Source organism: Anastrepha obliqua, chromosome 4 (genome assembly GCF_027943255.1).
Source record: "Anastrepha obliqua isolate idAnaObli1 chromosome 4, idAnaObli1_1.0, whole genome shotgun sequence".
In the NCBI taxonomy this organism is placed as follows: domain Eukaryota; kingdom Metazoa; phylum Arthropoda; class Insecta; order Diptera; family Tephritidae; genus Anastrepha; species Anastrepha obliqua.
Genome location: NC_072895.1, coordinates 127,149,027 through 127,172,049, shown reverse-complemented (window position 1 = coordinate 127,172,049; position 23,023 = coordinate 127,149,027). Strand labels below are relative to the sequence as shown.

The 23,023-nt window shown below is 36.2% G+C and overlaps 1 protein-coding gene across 1 annotated transcript; it reads left to right on the top strand.

The window, feature by feature from the left end:
- Positions 1–20,444: 20,444 nt before the first annotated feature.
- Positions 20,445–21,797, top strand: LOC129246275 (uncharacterized). The gene is made up of 2 exons (XM_054884966.1): positions 20,445–20,857; positions 20,939–21,797. The coding sequence occupies exons 1-2, from the start codon at positions 20,450–20,452 to the stop codon at positions 21,452–21,454; spliced, it is 924 nt and encodes a 307-aa protein (XP_054740941.1). The 5' UTR covers positions 20,445–20,449; the 3' UTR covers positions 21,455–21,797.
- The last annotated feature ends 1,226 nt before the right edge of the window (positions 21,798–23,023 follow it).

Here is a 23,023-nt window from a genome sequence, read left to right as displayed (position 1 = left end):
CTCAATTCTGCTCCGATTTCGCTGAAACTTTAATTAAAAGTTAGATAAGACTCTCCTCTTTCCAACAATGTACACTTCTTTGGCGATTGGTTGGAAATTGGATGTAAAACAATCAGAAAATGTCACATAAAAGCCTCATTGACTCGAATTTTCCTGAAACTTTTTTTGGCGGTAAAAGTCCCATAGTTCCCTCAATTCTGCTCCGATTTCGCTGAAACTTTCATTAAAAGTTAGGTAAGACTCTCCTCTTTCCAACAATGTACACTTCTTTGGCAATTGGTTGGAAATTGGATGTAAAACAATCACAAAATGTCAGAAAAAAGCCTTTCTGACTCGAATTTTTCTGAACATTTTTGGCGGTAAAAGTCCCATAGTTCCCTCAATTCTGCTCCGATTTCGCTGAAACCTTCACTAGAAGTTAGATAAGACTCTCCTCTTTCCAACAATGTACACTTCTTTGGCGATTGGTTGGAAATTGGATGTAAAACAATCACAAAATGTCAGAAAAAAGCCTTTCTGACTCGAATTTTTCTGAACATTTTTGGCGGTAAAAGTCCCATAGTTCCCTCAATTCTGCTCCGATTTCGCTGAAACTTTCATTAAAAGTTAGGTAAGACTCTCCTCTTTCCAACAATGTACACTTCTTTGGCAATTGGTTGGAAATTGGATGTAAAACAATCACAAAATGTCAGAAAAAAGCCTTTCTGACTCGAATTTTTCTGAACATTTTTGGCGGTAAAAGTCCCATAGTTCCCTCAATTCTGCTCCGATTTCGCTGAAACCTTCACTAGAAGTTAGATAAGACTCTCCTCTTTCCAACAATGTACACTTCTTTGGCAATTGGTTGGAAATTGAATGTGAAACAATCACAAAATGTCAGAAAAAAGCCTTTCTGACTCGAATTTTTCTGAACATTTTTGGCGGTAAAAGTCCCATAGTTCCCTCAATTATGCTCCGATTTCGCTGAAATCTTCATTAGAAGTTAGGTAAGACTCTCCTCTTTCCAACAATGTACACTTCTTTGGCAATTGGTTGGAAATTGGATGTAAAACAATCACAAAATGTCAGAAAAAAGCCTTTCTGACTCGAATTTTTCTGAACATTTTTGGCGGTAAAAGTCCCATAGTTCCCTCAGTTCTGCTCTGATTTCGCTGAAACTTTCATTAAAAGTTAGGTAAGACTCTCCTCTTTCCAACAATGTACACTTCTTTGGCAATTGGTTGGAAATTGGATGTAACACAATCACAAAATATCAGAAAAAAGCCTTTCTGACTCGAATTTTTCTGAACATTTTTGGCGGTAAAAGTCCCATAGTTCCCTCAGTTCTGCTCTGATTTCGCTGAAACTTTCATTAAAAGTTAGGTAAGACTCTCCTCTTTCCAACAATGTACACTTCTTTGGCAATTGGTTGGAAATTGGATGTGAAACAATCACAAAATGTCAGAAAAAAGCCTTTCTGACTCGAATTTTTCTGAACATTTTTGGCGGTAAAAGTCCCATAGTTCCCTCAATTCTGCTCCGATTTCGCTGAAATCTTCATTAGAAGTTAGGTAAGACTCTCCTCTTTCCAACAATGTACACTTTTTTGGCGATTGGTTGGAAATTGGATGTGAAACAATCACAAAATGTCAGAAAAAAGCCTTTCTGACTCGAATTTTTCTGAACATTTTTGGCGGTAAAAGTCCCATAGTTCCCTCAATTCTGCTCCGATTTCGCTGAAACTTTCATTAAAAGTTAGGTAAGACTCTCCTCTTTCCAACAATGTACACTTCTTTGGCAATTGGTTGGAAATTGGATGTAACACAATCACAAAATATCAGAAAAAAGCCTTTCTGACTCGAATTTTTCTGAACATTTTTGGCGGTAAAAATCCCATAGTTCCCTCAATTCTGCTCCGATTTCGCTGAAATCTTCATTAGAAGTTAGGTAAGACTCTCCTCTTTCCAACAATGTACACTTTTTTGGCGATTGGTTGGAAATTGGATGTGAAACAATCACAAAATGTCAGAAAAAAGCCTTTCTGACTCGAATTTTTCTGAACGTTTTTGGCGGTAAAAGTCCCATAGTTCCCTCAATTCTGCTCCGATTTCGCTGAAACTTTCATCGTAAGTTAGATAAGACTCTCCTCTTTCCAACAATGTACACTTCTTTGGCGATTGGTTGGAAATTGGATGTAAAACAATCACAAAATGTCAGAAAAAAGCCTTTCTGACTCGAATTTTTCTGAACATTTTTGGCGGTAAAAGTCCCATAGTTCCCTCTATTCTGCTCCGATTTCGCTGAAACTTTCATTAAAAGTTAGGTAAGACTCTCCTCTTTCCAACAATGTACACTTCTTTGGCAATTGGTTGGAAATTGGATGTAAAACAATCACAAAATGTCAGAAAAAAGCCTTTCTGACTCGAATTTTTCTGAACATTTTTGGCGGTAAAAGTCCCATAGTTCCCTCAATTCTGCTCCGATTTCGCTGAAACTTTAATTAAAAGTTAGATAAGACTCTCCTCTTTCCAACAATGTACACTTCTTTGGCGATTGGTTGGAAATTGGATGTAAAACAATCAGAAAATGTCACATAAAAGCCTCATTGACTCGAATTTTCCTGAAACTTTTTTTGGCGGTAAAAGTCCCATAGTTCCCTCAATTCTGCTCCGATTTCGCTGAAACTTTCATTAAAAGTTAGATAAGACTCTCCTCTTTCCAACAATGTACACTTCTTTGGCGATTGGTTGGAAATTGGATGTAAAACAATCACAAAATGTCAGAAAAAAGCCTTTCTGACTCGAATTTTTCTGAACATTTTTGGCGGTAAAAGTCCCATAGTTCCCTCAATTCTGCTCCGATTTCGCTGAAACTTTCATTAGAAGTTAGGTAAGACTCTCCTCTTTCCAACAATGTACACTTCTTTGGCAATTGGTTAGAAATTGGATGTAAAACAATCACAAAATGTCAGAAAAAAGCCTTTCTGACTCGAATTTTTCTGAACGTTTTTGGCGGTAAAAGTCCCATAGTTCCCTCAATTCTGCTCCGATTTCGCTGAAACCTTCACTAGAAGTTAGATAAGACTCTCCTCTTTCCAACAATGTACACTTCTTTGGCAATTGGTTGGAAATTGGATGTGAAACAATCACAAAATGTCAGAAAAAAGCCTTTCTGACTCGAATTTTTCTGAACATTTTTGGCGGTAAAAGTCCCATAGTTCCCTCAATTATGCTCCGATTTCGCTGAAATCTTCATTAGAAGTTAGGTAAGACTCTCCTCTTTCCAACAATGTACACTTCTTTGGCAATTGGTTGGAAATTGGATGTAAAACAATCACAAAATGTCAGAAAAAAGCCTTTCTGACTCGAATTTTTCTGAACATTTTTGGCGGTAAAAGTCCCATAGTTCCCTCAATTCTGCTCCGATTTCGCTGAAACCTTCACTATAGGTTAGATAAGACTCTCCTCTTTCCAACAATGTACACTTCTTTGGCGATTGGTTGGAAATTGGATGTAAAACAATCAGGAAGAAATGTCACATAAAAGCCTCATTGACTCGAATTTTTTTGAAACTTTTTTTGGCGGTAAAAGTCCCATAGTTCCCTCAATTCTGCTCCGATTTCGCTGAAACTTTCATTAAAAGTTAGGTAAGACTCTCTTCTTTCCAACAATGTACACTTCTTTGGCAATTGGTTGGAAATTGAATGTAAAACAATCACAAAATGTCAGAAAAAAGCCTTTCTGACTCGAATTTTTCTGAACATTTTTGGCGGTAAAAGTCGCATAGTTCCCTCAATTCTGCTCTGATTTCGCTGAAACTTTCATTAAAAGTTAGGTAAGACTCTCTTCTTTCCAACAATGTACACTTCTTTTGCAATTGGTTGGAAATTGGATGTAAAACAATCACAAAATATCAGAAAAAAGCCTTTCTGACTCGAATTTTTCTGAACATTTTTGGCGGTAAAAGTCCCATAGTTCCCTCAATTCTGCTCCGATTTCGCTGAAACTTTCATTAAAAGTTAGGTAAGACTCTCTTCTTTCCAACAATGTACACTTCTTTGGCAATTGGTTGGAAATTGGATGTGAAACAATCACAAAATGTCAGAAAAAAGCCTTTCTGACTCGAATTTTTCTGAACATTTTTGGCGGTAAAAGTCCCATAGTTCCCTCAATTCTGCTCCGATTTCGCTGAAATCTTCATTAGAAGTTAGGTAAGACTCTCCTCTTTCCAACAATGTACACTTCTTTGGCAATTGGTTGGAAATTGGATGTAAAACAATCACAAAATGTCAGAAAAAAGCCTTTCTGACTCGAATTTTTCTGAACATTTTTGGCGGTAAAAGTCCCATAGTTCCCTCAATTCTGCTCCGATTTCGCTGAAACCTTCATTAAAAGTTAGATAAGACTCTCCTCTTTCCAACAATGTACACTTCTTTGGCAATTGGTTGGAAATTGGATGTAAAACAATCACAAAATGTCAGAAAAAAGCCTTTCTGACTCGAATTTTTCTGAACATTTTTGGCGGTAAAAGTCCCATAGTTCCCTCAATTCTGCTCCGATTTCGCTGAAACCTTCATTATAAGTTAGGTAAGACTCTCTTCTTTCCAACAATGTACACTTCTTTGGCAATTGGTTGGAAATTGGATGTAAAACAATCACAAAATGTCAGAAAAAAGCCTTTCTGACTCGAATTTTTCTGAACATTTTTGGCGGTAAAAGTCCCATAGTTCCCTCAATTCTGCTCCGATTTCGCTGAAACTTTAATTAAAAGTTAGGTAAGACTCTCCTCTTTCCAACAATGTACACTTCTTTGGCAATTGGTTGGAAATTGGATGTAAAACAATCACAAAATGTCAGAAAAAAGCCTTTCTGACTCGAATTTTTCTGAACATTTTTGGCGGTAAAAGTCCCATAGTTCCCTGAATTCTGCTCCGATTTCGCTGAAACCTTGACTAGAAGTTAGATAAGGCTCTCCTCTTTCCAACAATGTACACTTCTTTGGCAATTGGTTGGAAATTGGATGTGAAACAATCAGAAAATGTCACATAAAAGCCTCATTGACTCGAATTTTTCTGAAACTTTTTTTGGCGGTAAAAGTCCCATAGTTCCCTCAATTCTGCTCCAATTTCGCTGAAACTTTAATTAGAAGTTAGGTAGGATTCTCCTCTTTCCAACAATGTACACTTCTTTGGCAATTGGTTGGAAATTGGATGTAAAACAATCACAAAATGTCAGAAAAAAGCCTCATTGACTCGAATTTTTCTGAACATTTTTGGCGGTAAAAGTCCCATAGTTCCCTCAATTCTGCTCCGATTTCGCTGAAACTTTGATTAAAAGTTAGGTAAGACTCTCCTCTTTCCAACAATGTACACTTCTTTGGCGATTGGTTGGAAATTGGATGTAAAACAATCAGAAAATGTCACATAAAAGCCTCATTGACTCGAATTTTTTTGAAACTTTTTTTGGCGGTAAAAGTCCCATAGTTCCCTCAATTCTGCTCCGATTTCGCTGAAACTTTAATTAAAAGTTAGGTAAGACTCTCCTCTTTCCAACAATGTACACTTCTTTGGCAATTGGATGTAAAACAATCACAAAATGTCAGAAAAAAGCCTTTCTGACTCGAATTTTTCTGAACATTTTTGGCGGTAAAAGTCCCATAGTTCCCTCAATTCTGCTCTGATTTCGCTGAAACTTCCATTAAAAGTTAGGTAAGACTCTCCTCTTTCCAACAATGTACACTTCTTTGGCAATTGGTTGGAAATTGGATGTAAAACAATCACAAAATATCAGAAAAAAGCCTTTCTGACTCGAATTTTTCTGAACATTTTTGGCGGTAAAAGTCCCATAGTTCCCTCAATTCTGCTCCGATTTCGCTGAAACTTTCATTAGAAGTTAGGTAAGACTCTCGTCTTTCCAACAATGTACACTTCTTTGGCAATTGGTTGGAAATTGGATGTAAAACAATCACAAAATGTCAGAAAAAAGCCTTTCTGACTCGAATTTTTCTGAACATTTTTGGCGGTAAAAGTCCCATAGTTCCCTGAATTCTGCTCCGATTTCGCTGAAACCTTGACTAGAAGTTAGATAAGGCTCTCCTCTTTCCAACAGTGTACACTTCTTTGGCAATTGGTTGGAAATTGGATGTAAAACAATCACAAAATGTCAGAAAAAAGCCTTTCTGACTCGAATTTTTCTGAACATTTTTGGCGGTAAAAGTCCCATAGTTCCCTCAATTCTGCTCCGATTTCGCTGAAACTTTCATTAAAAGTTAGGTAAGACTCTCCTCTTTCCAACAATGTACACTTCTTTGGCAATTGGTTGGAAATTGAATGTAAAACAATCACAAAATATCAGAAAAAAGCCTTTCTGACTCGAATTTTTCTGAACATTTTTGGCGGTAAAAGTCCCATAGTTCCCTCAATTATGCTCCGATTTCGCTGAAATCTTCATTAGAAGTTAGGTAAGACTCTCCTCTTTCCAACAATGTACACTTCTTTGGCAATTGGTTGGAAATTGGATGTAAAACAATCACAAAATGTCAGAAAAAAGCCTTTCTGACTCGAATTTTTCTGAACATTTTTGGCGGTAAAAGTCCCATAGTTCCCTCAATTCTGCTCCGATTTCGCTGAAACCTTCATTATAAGTTAGGTAAGACTCTCTTCTTTCCAACAATGTACACTTCTTTGGCAATTGGTTGGAAATTGGATGTAAAACAATCACAAAATGTCAGAAAAAAGCCTTTCTGACTCGAATTTTTCTGAACATTTTTGGCGGTAAAAGTCCCATAGTTCCCTCAATTCTGCTCCGATTTCGCTGAAACTTTAATTAAAAGTTAGGTAAGACTCTCCTCTTTCCAACAATGTACACTTCTTTGGCAATTGGTTGGAAATTGGATGTAAAACAATCACAAAATGTCAGAAAAAAGCCTTTCTGACTCGAATTTTTCTGAACATTTTTGGCGGTAAAAGTCCCATAGTTCCCTGAATTCTGCTCCGATTTCGCTGAAACCTTGACTAGAAGTTAGATAAGGCTCTCCTCTTTCCAACAGTGTACACTTCTTTGGCAATTGGTTGGAAATTGGATGTGAAACAATCAGAAAATGTCACATAAAAGCCTCATTGACTCGAATTTTTCTGAAACTTTTTTTGGCGGTAAAAGTCCCATAGTTCCCTCAATTCTGCTCCAATTTCGCTGAAACTTTAATTAGAAGTTAGGTAGGATTCTCCTCTTTCCAACAATGTACACTTCTTTGGCAATTGGTTGGAAATTGGATGTAAAACAATCACAAAATGTCAGAAAAAAGCCTCATTGACTCGAATTTTTCTGAACATTTTTGGCGGTAAAAGTCCCATAGTTCCCTCAATTCTGCTCCGATTTCGCTGAAACTTTCATTAAAAGTTAGGTAAGACTCTCCTCTTTCCAACAATGTACACTTCTTTGGCAATTGGTTGGAAATTGGATGTAAAACAATCACAAAATGTCACATAAAAGCCTCATTGACTCGAATTTTTTTGAAACTTTTTTTGGCGGTAAAAGTCCCATAGTTCCCTCAATTCTGCTCCGATTTCGCTGAAACTTTAATTAAAAGTTAGGTAAGACTCTCCTCTTTCCAACAATGTACACTTCTTTGGCAATTGGTTGGAAATTGGATGTAAAACAATCACAAAATGTCAGAAAAAAGCCTTTCTGACTCGAATTTTTCTGAACATTTTTGGCGGTAAAAGTCCCATAGTTCCCTGAATTCTGCTCCGATTTCGCTGAAACCTTGACTAGAAGTTAGATAAGGCTCTCCTCTTTCCAACAGTGTACACTTCTTTGGCAATTGGTTGGAAATTGGATGTGAAACAATCAGAAAATGTCACATAAAAGCCTCATTGACTCGAATTTTTCTGAAACTTTTTTTGGCGGTAAAAGTCCCATAGTTCCCTCAATTCTGCTCCAATTTCGCTGAAACTTTAATTAGAAGTTAGGTAGGATTCTCCTCTTTCCAACAATGTACACTTCTTTGGCAATTGGTTGGAAATTGGATGTAAAACAATCACAAAATGTCAGAAAAAAGCCTCATTGACTCGAATTTTTCTGAACATTTTTGGCGGTAAAAGTCCCATAGTTCCCTCAATTCTGCTCCGATTTCGCTGAAACTTTGATTAAAAGTTAGGTAAGACTCTCCTCTTTCCAACAATGTACACTTCTTTGGCGATTGGTTGGAAATTGGATGTAAAACAATCAGAAAATGTCACATAAAAGCCTCATTGACTCGAATTTTTTTGAAACTTTTTTTGGCGGTAAAAGTCCCATAGTTCCCTCAATTCTGCTCCGATTTCGCTGAAACTTTAATTAAAAGTTAGGTAAGACTCTCCTCTTTCCAACAATGTACACTTCTTTGGCAATTGGTTGGAAATTGGATGTAAAACAATCACAAAATGTCAGAAAAAAGCCTTTCTGACTCGAATTTTTCTGAACATTTTTGGCGGTAAAAGTCCCATAGTTCCCTCAATTCTGCTCCGATTTCGCTGAAACTTTCATTAAAAGTTAGGTAAGACTCGTCTCTTTCCAACAATGTACACTTCTTTGGCAATTGGTTGGAAATTGAATGTAAAACAATCACAAAATGTCAGAAAAAAGCCTTTCTGACTCGAATTTTTCTGAACATTTTTGGCGGTAAAAGTCCCATAGTTCCCTCAATTATGCTCCGATTTCGCTGAAATCTTCATTAGAAGTTAGGTAAGACTCTCCTCTTTCCAACAATGTACACTTCTTTGGCAATTGGTTGGAAATTGGATGTAAAACAATCACAAAATGTCAGAAAAAAGCCTTTCTGACTCGAATTTTTCTGAACATTTTTGGCGGTAAAAGTCCCATAGTTCCCTCAATTCTGCTCCGATTTCGCTGAAACCTTCATTAAAAGTTAGATAAGACTCTCCTCTTTCCAACAATGTACACTTTTTTGGCAATTGGTTGGAAATTGGATGTAAAACAATCACAAAATGTCAGAAAAAAGCCTTTCTGACTCGAATTTTTCTGAACGTTTTTGGCGGTAAAAGTCCCATAGTTCCCTCAATTCTGCTCCGATTTCGCTGAAACTTTCATTAAAAGTTAGGTAAGACTCTCTTCTTTCCAACAATGTACACTTCTTTGGCAATTGGTTGGAAATTGGATGTAAAACAATCACAAAATGTCAGAAAAAAGCCTTTCTGACTCGAATTTTTCTGAACATTTTTGGCGGTAAAAGTCCCATAGTTCCCTCAATTCTGCTCCGATTTCGCTGAAACTTTCATTAAAAGTTAGGTAAGACTCTCCTCTTTCCAACAATGTACACTTCTTTGGCAATTGGTTGGAAATTGAATGTAAAACAATCACAAAATATCAGAAAAAAGCCTTTCTGACTCGAATTTTTCTGAACATTTTTGGCGGTAAAAGTCCCATAGTTCCCTCAATTCTGCTCCGATTTCGCTGAAACTTTCATTAGAAGTTAGGTAAGACTCTCCTCTTTCCAACAATGTACACTTCTTTGGCAATTGGTTGGAAATTGAATGTAAAACAATCACAAAATGTCAGAAAAAAGCCTTTCTGACTCGAATTTTTCTGAACATTTTTGGCGGTAAAAGTCCCATAGTTCCCTCAGTTCTGCTCTGATTTCGCTGAAACTTTCATTAAAAGTTAGGTAAGACTCTCCTCTTTCCAACAATGTACACTTCTTTGGCAATTGGTTGGAAATTGGATGTAACACAATCACAAAATATCAGAAAAAAGCCTTTCTGACTCGAATTTTTCTGAACATTTTTGGCGGTAAAAGTCCCATAGTTCCCTCAATTCTGCTCCGATTTCGCTGAAACTTTCATTAAAAGTTAGGTAAGACTCTCCTCTTTCCAACAATGTACACTTCTTTGGCAATTGGTTGGAAATTGGATGTAAAACAATCACAAAATGTCAGAAAAAAGCCTTTCTGACTCGAATTTTTCTGAACATTTTTGGCGGTAAAAGTCCCATAGTTCCCTCAATTCTGCTCCGATTTCGCTGAAACTTTCATCGTAAGTTAGATAAGACTCTCCTCTTTCCAACAATGTACACTTCTTTGGCGATTGGTTGGAAATTGGATGTAAAACAATCAGAAAATGTCACATAAAAGCCTCATTGACTCGAATTTTCCTGAAACTTTTTTTGGCGGTAAAAGTCCCATAGTTCCCTCAATTCTGCTCCAATTTCGCTGAAACTTTCATTAAAAGTTAGGTAAGACTCTCGTCTTTCCAACAATGTACACTTCTTTGGCAATTGGTTGGAAATTGGATGTAAAACAATCACAAAATATCAGAAAAAAGCCTTTCTGACTCGAATTTTTCTGAACATTTTTGGCGGTAAAAGTCCCATAGTTCCCTCAATTCTGCTCCGATTTCGCTGAAACTTTCATTAGAAGTTAGGTAAGACTCTCGTCTTTCCAACAATGTACACTTCTTTGGCAATTGGTTGGAAATTGGATGTAAAACAATCACAAAATGTCAGAAAAAAGCCTTTCTGACTCGAATTTTTCTGAACATTTTTGGCGGTAAAAGTCCCATAGTTCCCTCAATTCTGCTCCGATTTCGCTGAAACCTTCATTAAAAGTTAGATAAGACTCTCCTCTTTCCAACAATGTACACTTCTTTGGCAATTGGTTGGAAATTGGATGTAAAACAATCACAAAATGTCAGAAAAAAGCCTTTCTGACTCGAATTTTTCTGAACATTTTTGGCGGTAAAAGTCCCATAGTTCCCTCAATTCTGCTCCGATTTCGCTAAAACCTTCATTAAAGGTTAGATAAGACTCTCCTCTTTCCAACAATGTACACTTTTTTGGCAATTGGTTGGAAATTGGATGTAAAACAATCACAAAATGTCAGAAAAAAGCCTTTCTGACTCGAATTTTTCTGAACGTTTTTGGCGGTAAAAGTCGCATAGTTCCCTCAATTCTGCTCCGATTTCGCTGAAACTTTCATTAGAAGTTAGGTAAGACTCTCTTCTTTCCAACAATGTACACTTCTTTGGCAATTGGTTGGAAATTGGATGTAAAACAATCACAAAATGTCAGAAAAAAGCCTTTCTGACTCGAATTTTTCTGAACATTTTTGGCGGTAAAAGTCCCATAGTTCCCTCAATTCTGCTCCGATTTCGCTGAAACTTTGATTAAAAGTTAGGTAAGACTCTCTTCTTTCCAACAATGTACACTTCTTTGGCAATTGGTTGGAAATTGGATGTGAAACAATCACAAAATGTCAGAAAAAAGCCTTTCTGACTCGAATTTTTCTGAACATTTTTGGCGGTAAAAGTCCCATAGTTCCCTCAATTATGCTCCGATTTCGCTGAAATCTTCATTAGAAGTTAGGTAAGACTCTCCTCTTTCCAACAATGTACACTTCTTTGGCAATTGGTTGGAAATTGGATGTAAAACAATCACAAAATGTCAGAAAAAAGCCTTTCTGACTCGAATTTTTCTGAACATTTTTGGCGGTAAAAGTCCCATAGTTCCCTCAATTCTGCTCCGATTTCGCTGAAACCTTCATTAAAAGTTAGATAAGACTCTCCTCTTTCCAACAATGTACACTTCTTTGGCAATTGGTTGGAAATTGGATGTAAAACAATCACAAAATGTCAGAAAAAAGCCTTTCTGACTCGAATTTTTCTGAACATTTTTGGCGGTAAAAGTCCCATAGTTCCCTCAATTCTGCTCCGATTTCGCTGAAACCTTCATTATAAGTTAGGTAAGACTCTCTTCTTTCCAACAATGTACACTTCTTTGGCAATTGGTTGGAAATTGGATGTAAAACAATCACAAAATGTCAGAAAAAAGCCTTTCTGGCTCGAATTTTTCTGAACATTTTTGGCGGTAAAAGTCCCATAGTTCCCTCAATTCTGCTCCGATTTCGCTGAAACCTTCATTATAAGTTAGGTAATACTCTCCTCTTTCCAACAATTTACACTTCTTTGGCAATTGGTTGGAAATTGGATGTAAAACAGTCACAAAATGTCAGAAAAAAGCCTTTCTGACTCGAATTTTTCTGAACATTTTTGGCGGTAAAAGTCCCATAGTTCCCTCAATTCTGCTCCGATTTCGCTGAAACCTTGACTAGAAGTTAGATAAGGCTCTCCTCTTTCCAACAATGTACACTTCTTTGGCGATTGGTTGGAAATTGGATGTAAAACAATCAGAAAATGTCACATAAAAGCCTCATTGACTCGAATTTTTTTGAAACTTTTTTTGGCGGTAAAAGTCCCATAGTTCCCTCAATTCTGCTCCGATTTCGCTGAAACTTTGATTAAAAGTTAGGTAAGACTCTCCTCTTTCCAACAATGTACACTTCTTTGGCAATTGGTTGGAAATTGGATGTAAAACAATCACAAAATGTCAGAAAAAAGCCTTTCTGACTCGAATTTTTCTGAACATTTTTGGCGGTAAAAGTCCCATAGTTCCCTCAATTCTGCTCCGATTTCGCTGAAACTTTCATTAAAAGTTAGGTAAGACTCTCCTCTTTCCAACAATGTACACTTCTTTGGCAATTGGTTGGAAATTGAATGTAAAACAATCACAAAATGTCAGAAAAAAGCCTTTCTGACTCGAATTTTTCTGAACATTTTTGGCGGTAAAAGTCCCATAGTTCCCTCAGTTCTGCTCTGATTTCGCTGAAACTTCCATTAAAAGTTAGGTAAGACTCTCCTCTTTCCAACAATGTACACTTCTTTGGCAATTGGTTGGAAATTGGATGTAAAACAATCACAAAATATCAGAAAAAAGCCTTTCTGACTCGAATTTTTCTGAACATTTTTGGCGGTAAAAGTCCCAAAGTTCCCTCAATTCTGCTCCGATTTCGCTGAAACTTTCATTAAAAGTTAGGTAAGACTCTCTTCTTTCCAACAATGTACACTTCTTTGGCAATTGGTTGGAAATTGGATGTGAAACAATCACAAAATGTCAGAAAAAAGCCTTTCTGACTCGAATTTTTCTGAACATTTTTGGCGGTAAAAGTCCCATAGTTCCCTCAATTATGCTCCGATTTCGCTGAAATCTTCATTAGAAGTTAGGTAAGACTCTCCTCTTTCCAACAATGTACACTTCTTTGGCAATTGGTTGGAAATTGGATGTAAAACAATCACAAAATGTCAGAAAAAAGCCTTTCTGACTCGAATTTTTCTGAACATTTTTGGCGGTAAAAGTCCCATAGTTCCCTCAATTCTGCTCCGATTTCGCTGAAACCTTCATTAAAAGTTAGATAAGACTCTCCTCTTTCCAACAATGTACACTTTTTTGGCAATTGGTTGGAAATTGGATGTAAAACAATCACAAAATGTCAGAAAAAAGCCTTTCTGACTCGAATTTTTCTGAACGTTTTTGGCGGTAAAAGTCGCATAGTTCCCTCAATTCTGCTCCGATTTCGCTGAAACTTTCATTAGAAGTTAGGTAAGACTCTCTTCTTTCCAACAATGTACACTTCTTTGGCAATTGGTTGGAAATTGGATGTAAAACAATCACAAAATGTCAGAAAAAAGCCTTTCTGACTCGAATTTTTCTGAACATTTTTGGCGGTAAAAGTCCCATAGTTCCCTCAATTCTGCTCCGATTTCGCTGAAACTTTCATTAAAAGTTAGGTAAGACTCTCCTCTTTCCAACAATGTACACTTCTTTGGCAATTGGTTGGAAATTGAATGTAAAACAATCACAAAATATCAGAAAAAAGCCTTTCTGACTCGAATTTTTCTGAACATTTTTGGCGGTAAAAGTCCCATAGTTCCCTCAATTCTGCTCCGATTTCGCTGAAACTTTCATTAGAAGTTAGGTAATACTCTCCTCTTTCCAACAATGTACACTTCTTTGGCAATTGGTTGGAAATTGGATGTAAAACAATCACAAAATGTCAGAAAAAAGCCTTTCTGACTCGAATTTTTCTGAACATTTTTGGCGGTAAAAGTCCCATAGTTCCCTCAATTCTGCTCCGATTTCGCTGAAACCTTGACTAGAAGTTAGATAAGGCTCTCCTCTTTCCAACAATGTGCACTTCTTTGGCAATTGGTTGGAAATTGGATGTAAAACAATCACAAAATGTCAGAAAAAAGCCTTTCTGACTCGAATTTTTCTGAACATTTTTGGCGGTAAAAGTCCCATAGTTCCCTCAATTCTGCTCCGATTTCGCTGAAACTTTCATTAAAAGTTAGGTAAGACTCTCCTCTTTCCAACAATGTACACTTCTTTGGCGATTGGTTGGAAATTGGATGTAAAACAATCAGAAAATGTCACATAAAAGCCTCATTGACTCGAATTTTTTTGAAACTTTTTTTGGCGGTAAAAGTCCTATAGTTCCCTCAATTCTGCTCCGATTTCGCTGAAACTTTGATTAAAAGTTAGGTAAGACTCTCCTCTTTCCAACAATGTACACTTCTTTGGCAATTGGTTGGAAATTGAATGTAAAACAATCACAAAATGTCAGAAAAAAGCCTTTCTGACTCGAATTTTTCTGAACATTTTTGGCGGTAAAAGTCCCATAGTTCCCTCAATTATGCTCTGATTTCGCTGAAACTTCCATTAGAAGTTAGGTAAGACTCTCCTCTTTCCAACAATGTACACTTCTTTGGCAATTGGTTGGAAATTGGATGTAAAACAATCACAAAATGTCAGAAAAAAGCCTTTCTGACTCGAATTTTTCTGAACATTTTTGGCGGTAAAAGTCCCATAGTTCCCTCAATTCTGCTCCGATTTCGCTGAAACTTTCATTAAAAGTTAGGTAAGACTCTCTTCTTTCCAACAATGTACACTTCTTTGGCAATTGGTTGGAAATTGGATGTGAAACAATCACAAAATGTCAGAAAAAAGCCTTTCTGACTCGAATTTTTCTGAACATTTTTGGCGGTAAAAGTCCCATAGTTCCCTCAATTATGCTCCGATTTCGCTGAAATCTTCATTAGAAGTTAGGTAAGACTCTCCTCTTTCCAACAATGTACACTTCTTTGGCAATTGGTTGGAAATTGGATGTAAAACAATCACAAAATGTCAGAAAAAAGCCTTTCTGACTCGAATTTTTCTGAACATTTTTGGCGGTAAAAGTCCCATAGTTCCCTCAATTCTGCTCCGATTTCGCTAAAACCTTCATTAAAGGTTAGATAAGACTCTCCTCTTTCCAACAATGTACACTTTTTTGGCAATTGGTTGGAAATTGGATGTAAAACAATCACAAAATGTCAGAAAAAAGCCTTTCTGACTCGAATTTTTCTGAACGTTTTTGGCGGTAAAAGTCGCATAGTTCCCTCAATTCTGCTCCGATTTCGCTGAAACTTTCATTAGAAGTTAGGTAAGACTCTCTTCTTTCCAACAATGTACACTTCTTTGGCAATTGGTTGGAAATTGGATGTAAAACAATCACAAAATGTCAGAAAAAAGCCTTTCTGACTCGAATTTTTCTGAACATTTTTGGCGGTAAAAGTCCCATAGTTCCCTCAATTCTGCTCCGATTTCGCTGAAACTTTCATTAAAAGTTAGGTAAGACTCTCCTCTTTCCAACAATGTACACTTCTTTGGCAATTGGTTGGAAATTGAATGTAAAACAATCACAAAATATCAGAAAAAAGCCTTTCTGACTCGAATTTTTCTGAACATTTTTGGCGGTAAAAGTCCCATAGTTCCCTCAATTCTGCTCCGATTTCGCTGAAGCTTTCATTAGAAGTTAGGTAAGACTCTCCTCTTTCCAACAATGTACACTTCTTTGGCAATTGGTTGGAAATTGGATGTAAAACAATCACAAAATATCAGAAAAAAGCCTTTCTGACTCGAATTTTTCTGAACATTTTTGGCGGTAAAAGTCCCATAGTTCCCTCAATTCTGCTCCGATTTCGCTGAAACTTTCATTAGAAGTTAGGTAAGACTCTCCTCTTTCCAACAATGTACACTTCTTTGGCAATTAGTTGGAAATTGGATGTAAAACAATCACAAAATGTCAGAAAAAAGCCTTTCTGACTCGAATTTTTCTGAACATTTTTGGCGGTAAAAGTCCCATAGTTCCCTCAATTCTGCTCCGATTTCGCTGAAACTTTCATTAAAAGTTAGATAAGACTCTCCTCTTTCCGACAATGTACACTTCTTTGGCAATTGGTTGGAAATTGGATGTAAAACAATCACAAAATGTCAGAAAAAAGCCTTTCTGACTCGAATTTTTCTGAACATTTTTGGCGGTAAAAGTCCCATAGTTCCCTCAATTCTGCTCCGATTTCGCTGAAACTTTCATTAAAAGTTAGATAAGACTCTCTTCTTTCCAACAATGTACACTTCTTTGGCAATTGGTTGGAAATTGGATGTAAAACAATCACAAAATGTCAGAAAAAAGCCTTTCTGACTCGAATTTTTCTGAACATTTTTGGCGGTAAAAGTCCCACAGTTCCCTCAATTCTGCTCCGATTTCGCTAAAACCTTCATTATAAGTTAGGTAAGACTCTCCTCTTTCTAACAATGTACACTTCTTTGGCAATTGGTTGGAAATTGGATGTAAAACAAACACAAAATGTCAGAAAAAAGCCTTTCTGACTCGAATTTTTCTGAACATTTCGAACGATTTCGCTGAAACTTTCATTAACCCTCCGATGTTCGGTGCCTTATGATGCGGTAAGTGCATCATAAGGGTCTGCACGGACCCATATAAATAATGTAAGAAATAAGGTTTTAAAAATAATTTTATTTATTTATTTGAACGGATTAGTATTAATTACGAAGAGCAATTGGGTTTACAACTATATAGTTGCATGGAATGTACATTAAGACATATGGGACGATTACATTTGCTGCAGTTATAATGAGTTTTACGACGCTTTTTCGAAGAAGAAGCAGCACGATGACCGTGTTGAAGCAACTTGAGCATATGATTGTTGCTGTGCTGCATCTGATGTCGATGGACAAGATTCCGGTACCTTTCAAAGGGTAGTTTGAAACAGAGTCACAAATCCACCACACTTTCATGCCATATTTTGCCGGCTTACTCGGAATATATTGGGAGAATCGAGTGCGCCCACGATATGGAAATAACTGTTCATCGACGGTTACATGACAATCCGGAGTGTATGCTTTCTCTAAATTGGCCATCAGCATGAGCCATACATCGTCCAGGGCAGCATATTTGCTTTGCTTCAACCTCTCAGCACGAGTACCACTGTTATCGAAACGGATGAAAGTAGTTAAGCTCTTGAACCGATTCAATGACATAGTGGCCCTTTAAATTGGCATATTGTAACTGGCCCACAATTCTTTCGCTGGCTGAGAATTCGAGTGGAATACACCAGCAATAAGTAGCATCCCAAAAGAAGCATACATTTCGTCTTCGTTAGTCATTACCCAAGAACGCTGTTTATTACTGGGATGCTTTTCATTCCATAGACGAAACGCTTCAACAGCTTTTCTGTTGGTTTCCCGCACAATGATACTTACGATTTCAGGAGACAGCAATAGCTTGAAAAGAGCTTTATGACTCGGTGACGCTCCTCGTAGTGGCCCTTTACGAGTAAAATGTGTAACATTGTGACAACGAGGCCTTCCAGGTGGTAGAGGACTTGAATTCCACATCTTACCATCTTTTGACCTGTATATAAGGCCCTGGGTAATAGATGTGCTGCATGATTCCATTGTGGTTGAAGCCTGAAGGGCGAAGGTTTCTCTATACAAATCCTCAATATCATCATGGTTTTCATCCAGAACAGCTTCTAACTCAATTTCCTGTTCTATATCTGATGCTTCACCGAAGTCATCTTCATCTGGAAAATATTCATCATCTTCTACGTCGCCACTTGTTTCAAATGGATCAGACTCCTGTCACATAATTTCTTCAATTTGTGCCTGAAGTCGCTGATGTTCTTCCGGACTCACATTTGCTGCACTTATTTACTTGTTCCATTTTATTTAAAAAAACACTTCCCACTAATTAAAAAACACGTGTTCACTTTAATTTTCAAATGTCAACTAAAAAATTATCTCTGCCGCTGCCTCCGCTAACAGTTTAGTTGTTTACACCTAACAGTTAACCAATTTACTTATATGGGTCTGCACAGACCCATGTGAGCTTAATTAACGAAATTAGTTTAAAATTATTATTTTTACAACAAATATAGCAAAAATCTTAATTTTGCTACTTCATTGTGTTTAGCACATTACATTTTAGGAAGTCATGGACTAAGAAGCCTCAGATATTAAAAATAAAAGATCTACATACATTTAAAGATCGAATGGGTCTGGCCAGACCCATATGAACATCGGAGGGTTAAAACAAATACATATATATTGTATCAGCAGTATCAAACAAACTATACAAAAACTTATAAATATAAAAATAAACTTTGCCCTAATCAAATACAATGTATAGGCTATCTTATATATAAAAATGGAGACGTTTTTTTGTGTTCGTTAGTCGCCGATTCACGCCTAAACGCATTAACCGATTTCAATCAAACTTTCACAGATCATTGGTATTGGTCCATAGATGGTTTATGTGAAGTTTTAAAGAAATCGGTAAAAGTATGCGTGTGTTGTGTGAGTGTGAAAAATACAATATTTGCGTGTTTGCCTTATACGGACATTACGTATACGGAAAGAGAGTACACGCAAATGAGTAGAATATACACAGACATGAATAACATTGTTTCGATGTTGAGTGATGTATGCGACTGTATTATTCGTAACGCAATAGTTGTCCTCTCTTTTCTTTCCTTTTTATGCATGCGTGACACGGCATCAAAGCACATTGCTTTTTTTTAAACTGGAAAAATATTGTGAGCTTCATTTGAACGTTCTATGATTTAGATAAAATAAAAATTCGTTAAATATATTTGATTCCATTAATAACCATAAGCCTGTATTTTTCGAAGTTCAAAATTTTTGGACAAATATTGAAACGTTTACTTAAATTAAATATTAAATACATATATAAATGCGCAAATGTAAAAGTTTAGATGGATTTAAAATATACGAAATTATTCAGCGGTTGAATCCATACATTTTTTGAAATCCATCAATATGGATCGACAGTCGCCATAAATGTTCTTTTAAAAAATAAAATGTGTTAATTTGATGGTAGCTAGAGTATTAAAATCAGGTTTGCGTAATTGTTTTGTGGTGAAAGTCTAAAACCAAGAAAAGAAAACGCGAAAGCCGACGAGCAAAATGTAAAAAATAAATCCTCCTGTATGTACATATACTATATAATTACTCGAAAAAGTTATTCTAACACTTTTTTCATGCATTTAGGTAGACAATTTTATATGGGCAAACGTACGTTTACGGGATAAATGCCTAAAAGCAGGTATAACTAAAATAGCGCTCTCAGGGATTTCTGCTACAATAGGTACTTCTGCAAATTTCATGCTCCAAGTGTTCGAGCATTGGTATAGCGCTGAAGACAAATGCTCAGGATATAATACAAAAATGCATATTTACCTGATTTCACATGTAATATTATCATTGTTAAAAGAGAACAAGTTTGTATTATATTAGGTAATAATTAAATAATGCAACCTTATGTGCTGCTTTAACGAGTGGAAAACCCAAAATAAATATTTATATATGTATGTGTGTTTAAAAGAGTTGGATTATTTTGTGAGTGTAAGCAGTTTCAAAGCCGAAGAGTAGTTGCAACATTAAAAAGTACCTGAAACACATTTTCATTTAACAATTAAAATAGCAAATATGAGCAACATATGTACTTTCTTCAATTTTCCTTAAAAACGTGAATTCACCGCGATGCGACACAGAAACAAAAAGACAGCGACAGCGCGCAGAGGATTTTGAGCAATATTATAAATTTTATCAAACAACGCCTTAAATAGTCATTTTAGTATACTTTTGGTGTTCACTTATTCAAGTAAATGTTTGTATTAGTTTTTCTTGAAGAAATTTCTCTAAAATTTGAAACTTTTTTTTATGATTTCTAAAGACTGGGGTCAACATAACCAGCTGTGTCAAAACCATTTGGTAAGTGGTCAACAATTTTAAAGTGTGCTTTTCATTGTTGTTTTTTTTGGGAAAAAATGTATAAAAATAAAATATATTGTGCGTAAAATTTTAATAATCAGTGAAAATAAAAAAACGGTGGTTTTGTTGTTGTTGTTAGCGATTGTAATGCACATTGTAAGTGTTTCATATTTTTTTGATTAAATTCATTACTTTTCAATTATTTTGTTTTAACTTATTTGAAATCAACTTATGCGGCCAAAAGAATTAGAAATTTAATTTCAATAATAGAAAAAAGAAAATTATATTACTTATATTTTCATCGCTTTAGTTTAGAAATGCCACGTCCGCGAAGAAATGATATTGGTCGTCGGTCGCGTAGAACGCAAAATAGATCAAATGAAAGGCAAAATCAATCACAAGAAGAGCGAGAAATTCAAAATCAAAATCAAAGGGAACGTATGGGCAGATCACGTTCAGGACATTCACCTGAAGAACGTATACAACATAATGAGCAAGATAGATTAAGAATGCAAGCGCATCGTGCAGCAAGAAATGTTAATGAAAATGCACAAAGACGACAACAAGCAGCACGAATGAATGTTAATATTGATTTGAACGGTGCTGGATTTCAATATAACAATGCCATTGATTATAGTTTGCATAAATTTGTGGTTATTGGCGCAATGGACAAAATATGTCAATATTGTAATGCAGTGAAATTTAAAACTGAACCTCCTGGAATGTGTTGTACTTCTGGGAAAGTACGACTACCAGAATTACAATATCCACCAGAACCATTAGCTTCACTGCTTTCTGGCTCAACACCTCAATCAAAACATTTTTTGGATCACATTCAAATGTACAATTCATGTTTTCAAATGACGTCTTTTGGCGCGACGAATATAATAAGAGATAATTTTATGCCGACCTTCAAGGTAATTTCGGCATCAAGCATTTCAAATGAAAATTTTGAAATAGACAATCTATCATCTGAATATTTTGGCTCTACATTACAGATACAAGGGCAAATTTACCACAAAATCGGTTCCTTGCTGCCATTCCCAGATGCTAACTATCAATTTTTGCAAATTTATTTCCTTGGCAATAATCAAAATGAAGTCGATACACGTTGTGCATTTTTTAAAAGTGCCAGAAGATTGATAATTGAAGAATTGCAAGCAATATTTCATGAACATAACGAATTGGTTACTACGTTTAAGACAGCACTTGATCAAATGCAATCTGATGATCATAAAATTGTGATTAGAGCTGAAAGAAGACCGATCGGTGAACACGAACGAAGATTTAATGCACCGCTTAATAATGAAATTGCTATTGTGATTGTTGGTGAAGAGTTTCAATCACGTGATATTGTATTGCGCCGAAGAAATAATCAATTACAACGTGTATGCGAAACGCATCGCAGTTACGACGCACTACAATATCCAATTTTATTTTGTCGAGGCGAAGATGGATACTCTGTCAATATAAAAATGGTTGATCCAGCAAATCCACGTGAGTTTTTGGATTAATGATGATTTTCAATAATTTTCTGTGTCATGTTTTATCATTATATTTCTTTGCTTTTTTTTCAGAACGTCAAGTAAATAAAAACGTAAGCGCCATGAACTATTATGCATATAGAATCATGATACGACAAAACCAGGAAAATCATATTTTGAAAGCTCGAAAACTATTTCATCAATATATCGTAGATATGTATGCAAAGATAGAAACAGAACGTTTGAATTTCATTCGATTTAATCAAAGGAAGTTGCGCTCAGAAGAGTATATCCATCTCAGAGATGCGATCAATAATGACAGAAATGTAAACAATATTGGACAAATGGTAATTTTACCATCGACCTATACAGGGAGCCCCCGTCATATGCATGAGTACGCACAAGATGCCATATGTTATGTTCGTTGTTATGGTCGGCCTGATTTATTTATAACATTCACGTGCAATCCAAAATGGGAAGAAGTTATGAAATATTTGTATCCCGGACAATCTTCTACTGATCGCCATGATATCACTGCAAGAATATTTCGACAAAAACTCAAGTCACTTATGGATTTTATTGTCAAATATAAAGTTTACGGAGAAGTTAGATGCTGGATGTACTCTGTCGAGTGGCAAAAGAGAGGTTTGCCACACGCGCATATTTTAATATGGTTAGTGGACAAAATTACAAGTGATCAAATAGATGACGTAATCTCAGCTGAGATTCCGGATCAGACAATTGATCCAGATTTATTTGATGTTGTCACTAAAAATATGATACATGGCCCATGTGGTGTGATAAATGTCAATTCACCATGTATGCAAGATGGCAAATGTACGAAACGATACCCAAGAGCACTCATTTCTGAAACAATTACTGGAAATGATGGATACCCTCTATATCGTCGACGTTCAACCCTGGATAACGGCAAATCAATAACTTTACAAGTGAATCGTCAAGATTTTGAAATTGATAATAGATGGGTAGTTCCCTATTCGCCATTGCTATCGAAAGCGTACAAAGCTCATATCAATGTAGAATATTGTAATTCGGTCAAATCGATTAAATACATTTGCAAGTATATTAACAAAGGCAGTGACATGGCTGTTTTTGGAGTTGCAGAGAACCGAAATGATGAAATAACTCAATACCAAATGGGCAGGTACATTAGTAGTAACGAAGCTGTTTGGCGAATTTTGTCTTTCCCCATTCATGACCGTAGTCCAGCTGTTATTCATTTAGCAGTTCATTTGGAAAATGGACAGCGTGTGTATTTTACTGTTGATAATGCTCAGGCAATTGCAGAGCGCCCGCCATCAACCACATTAATTTCTTTTTTTAAATTATGTGAAAGAGATCAATTTGCTAAAACACTGCTTTATTCACAAGTACCAACATATTACACATGGAATGTAAGTTCAAAGACATGGGAAAGACGTAAAAGAGGAAAACCTGTTGATGGTTATCCTGGTGTTTTTGAAAGTGACGCCATAGGACGACTTTATACAGTGCATCCTAGCCAGGCTGAATGTTTTTATTTGCGTCTTTTATTAATTAATGTTCGTGGACCAACGTCTTTTTTGAATTTGAAAAGAG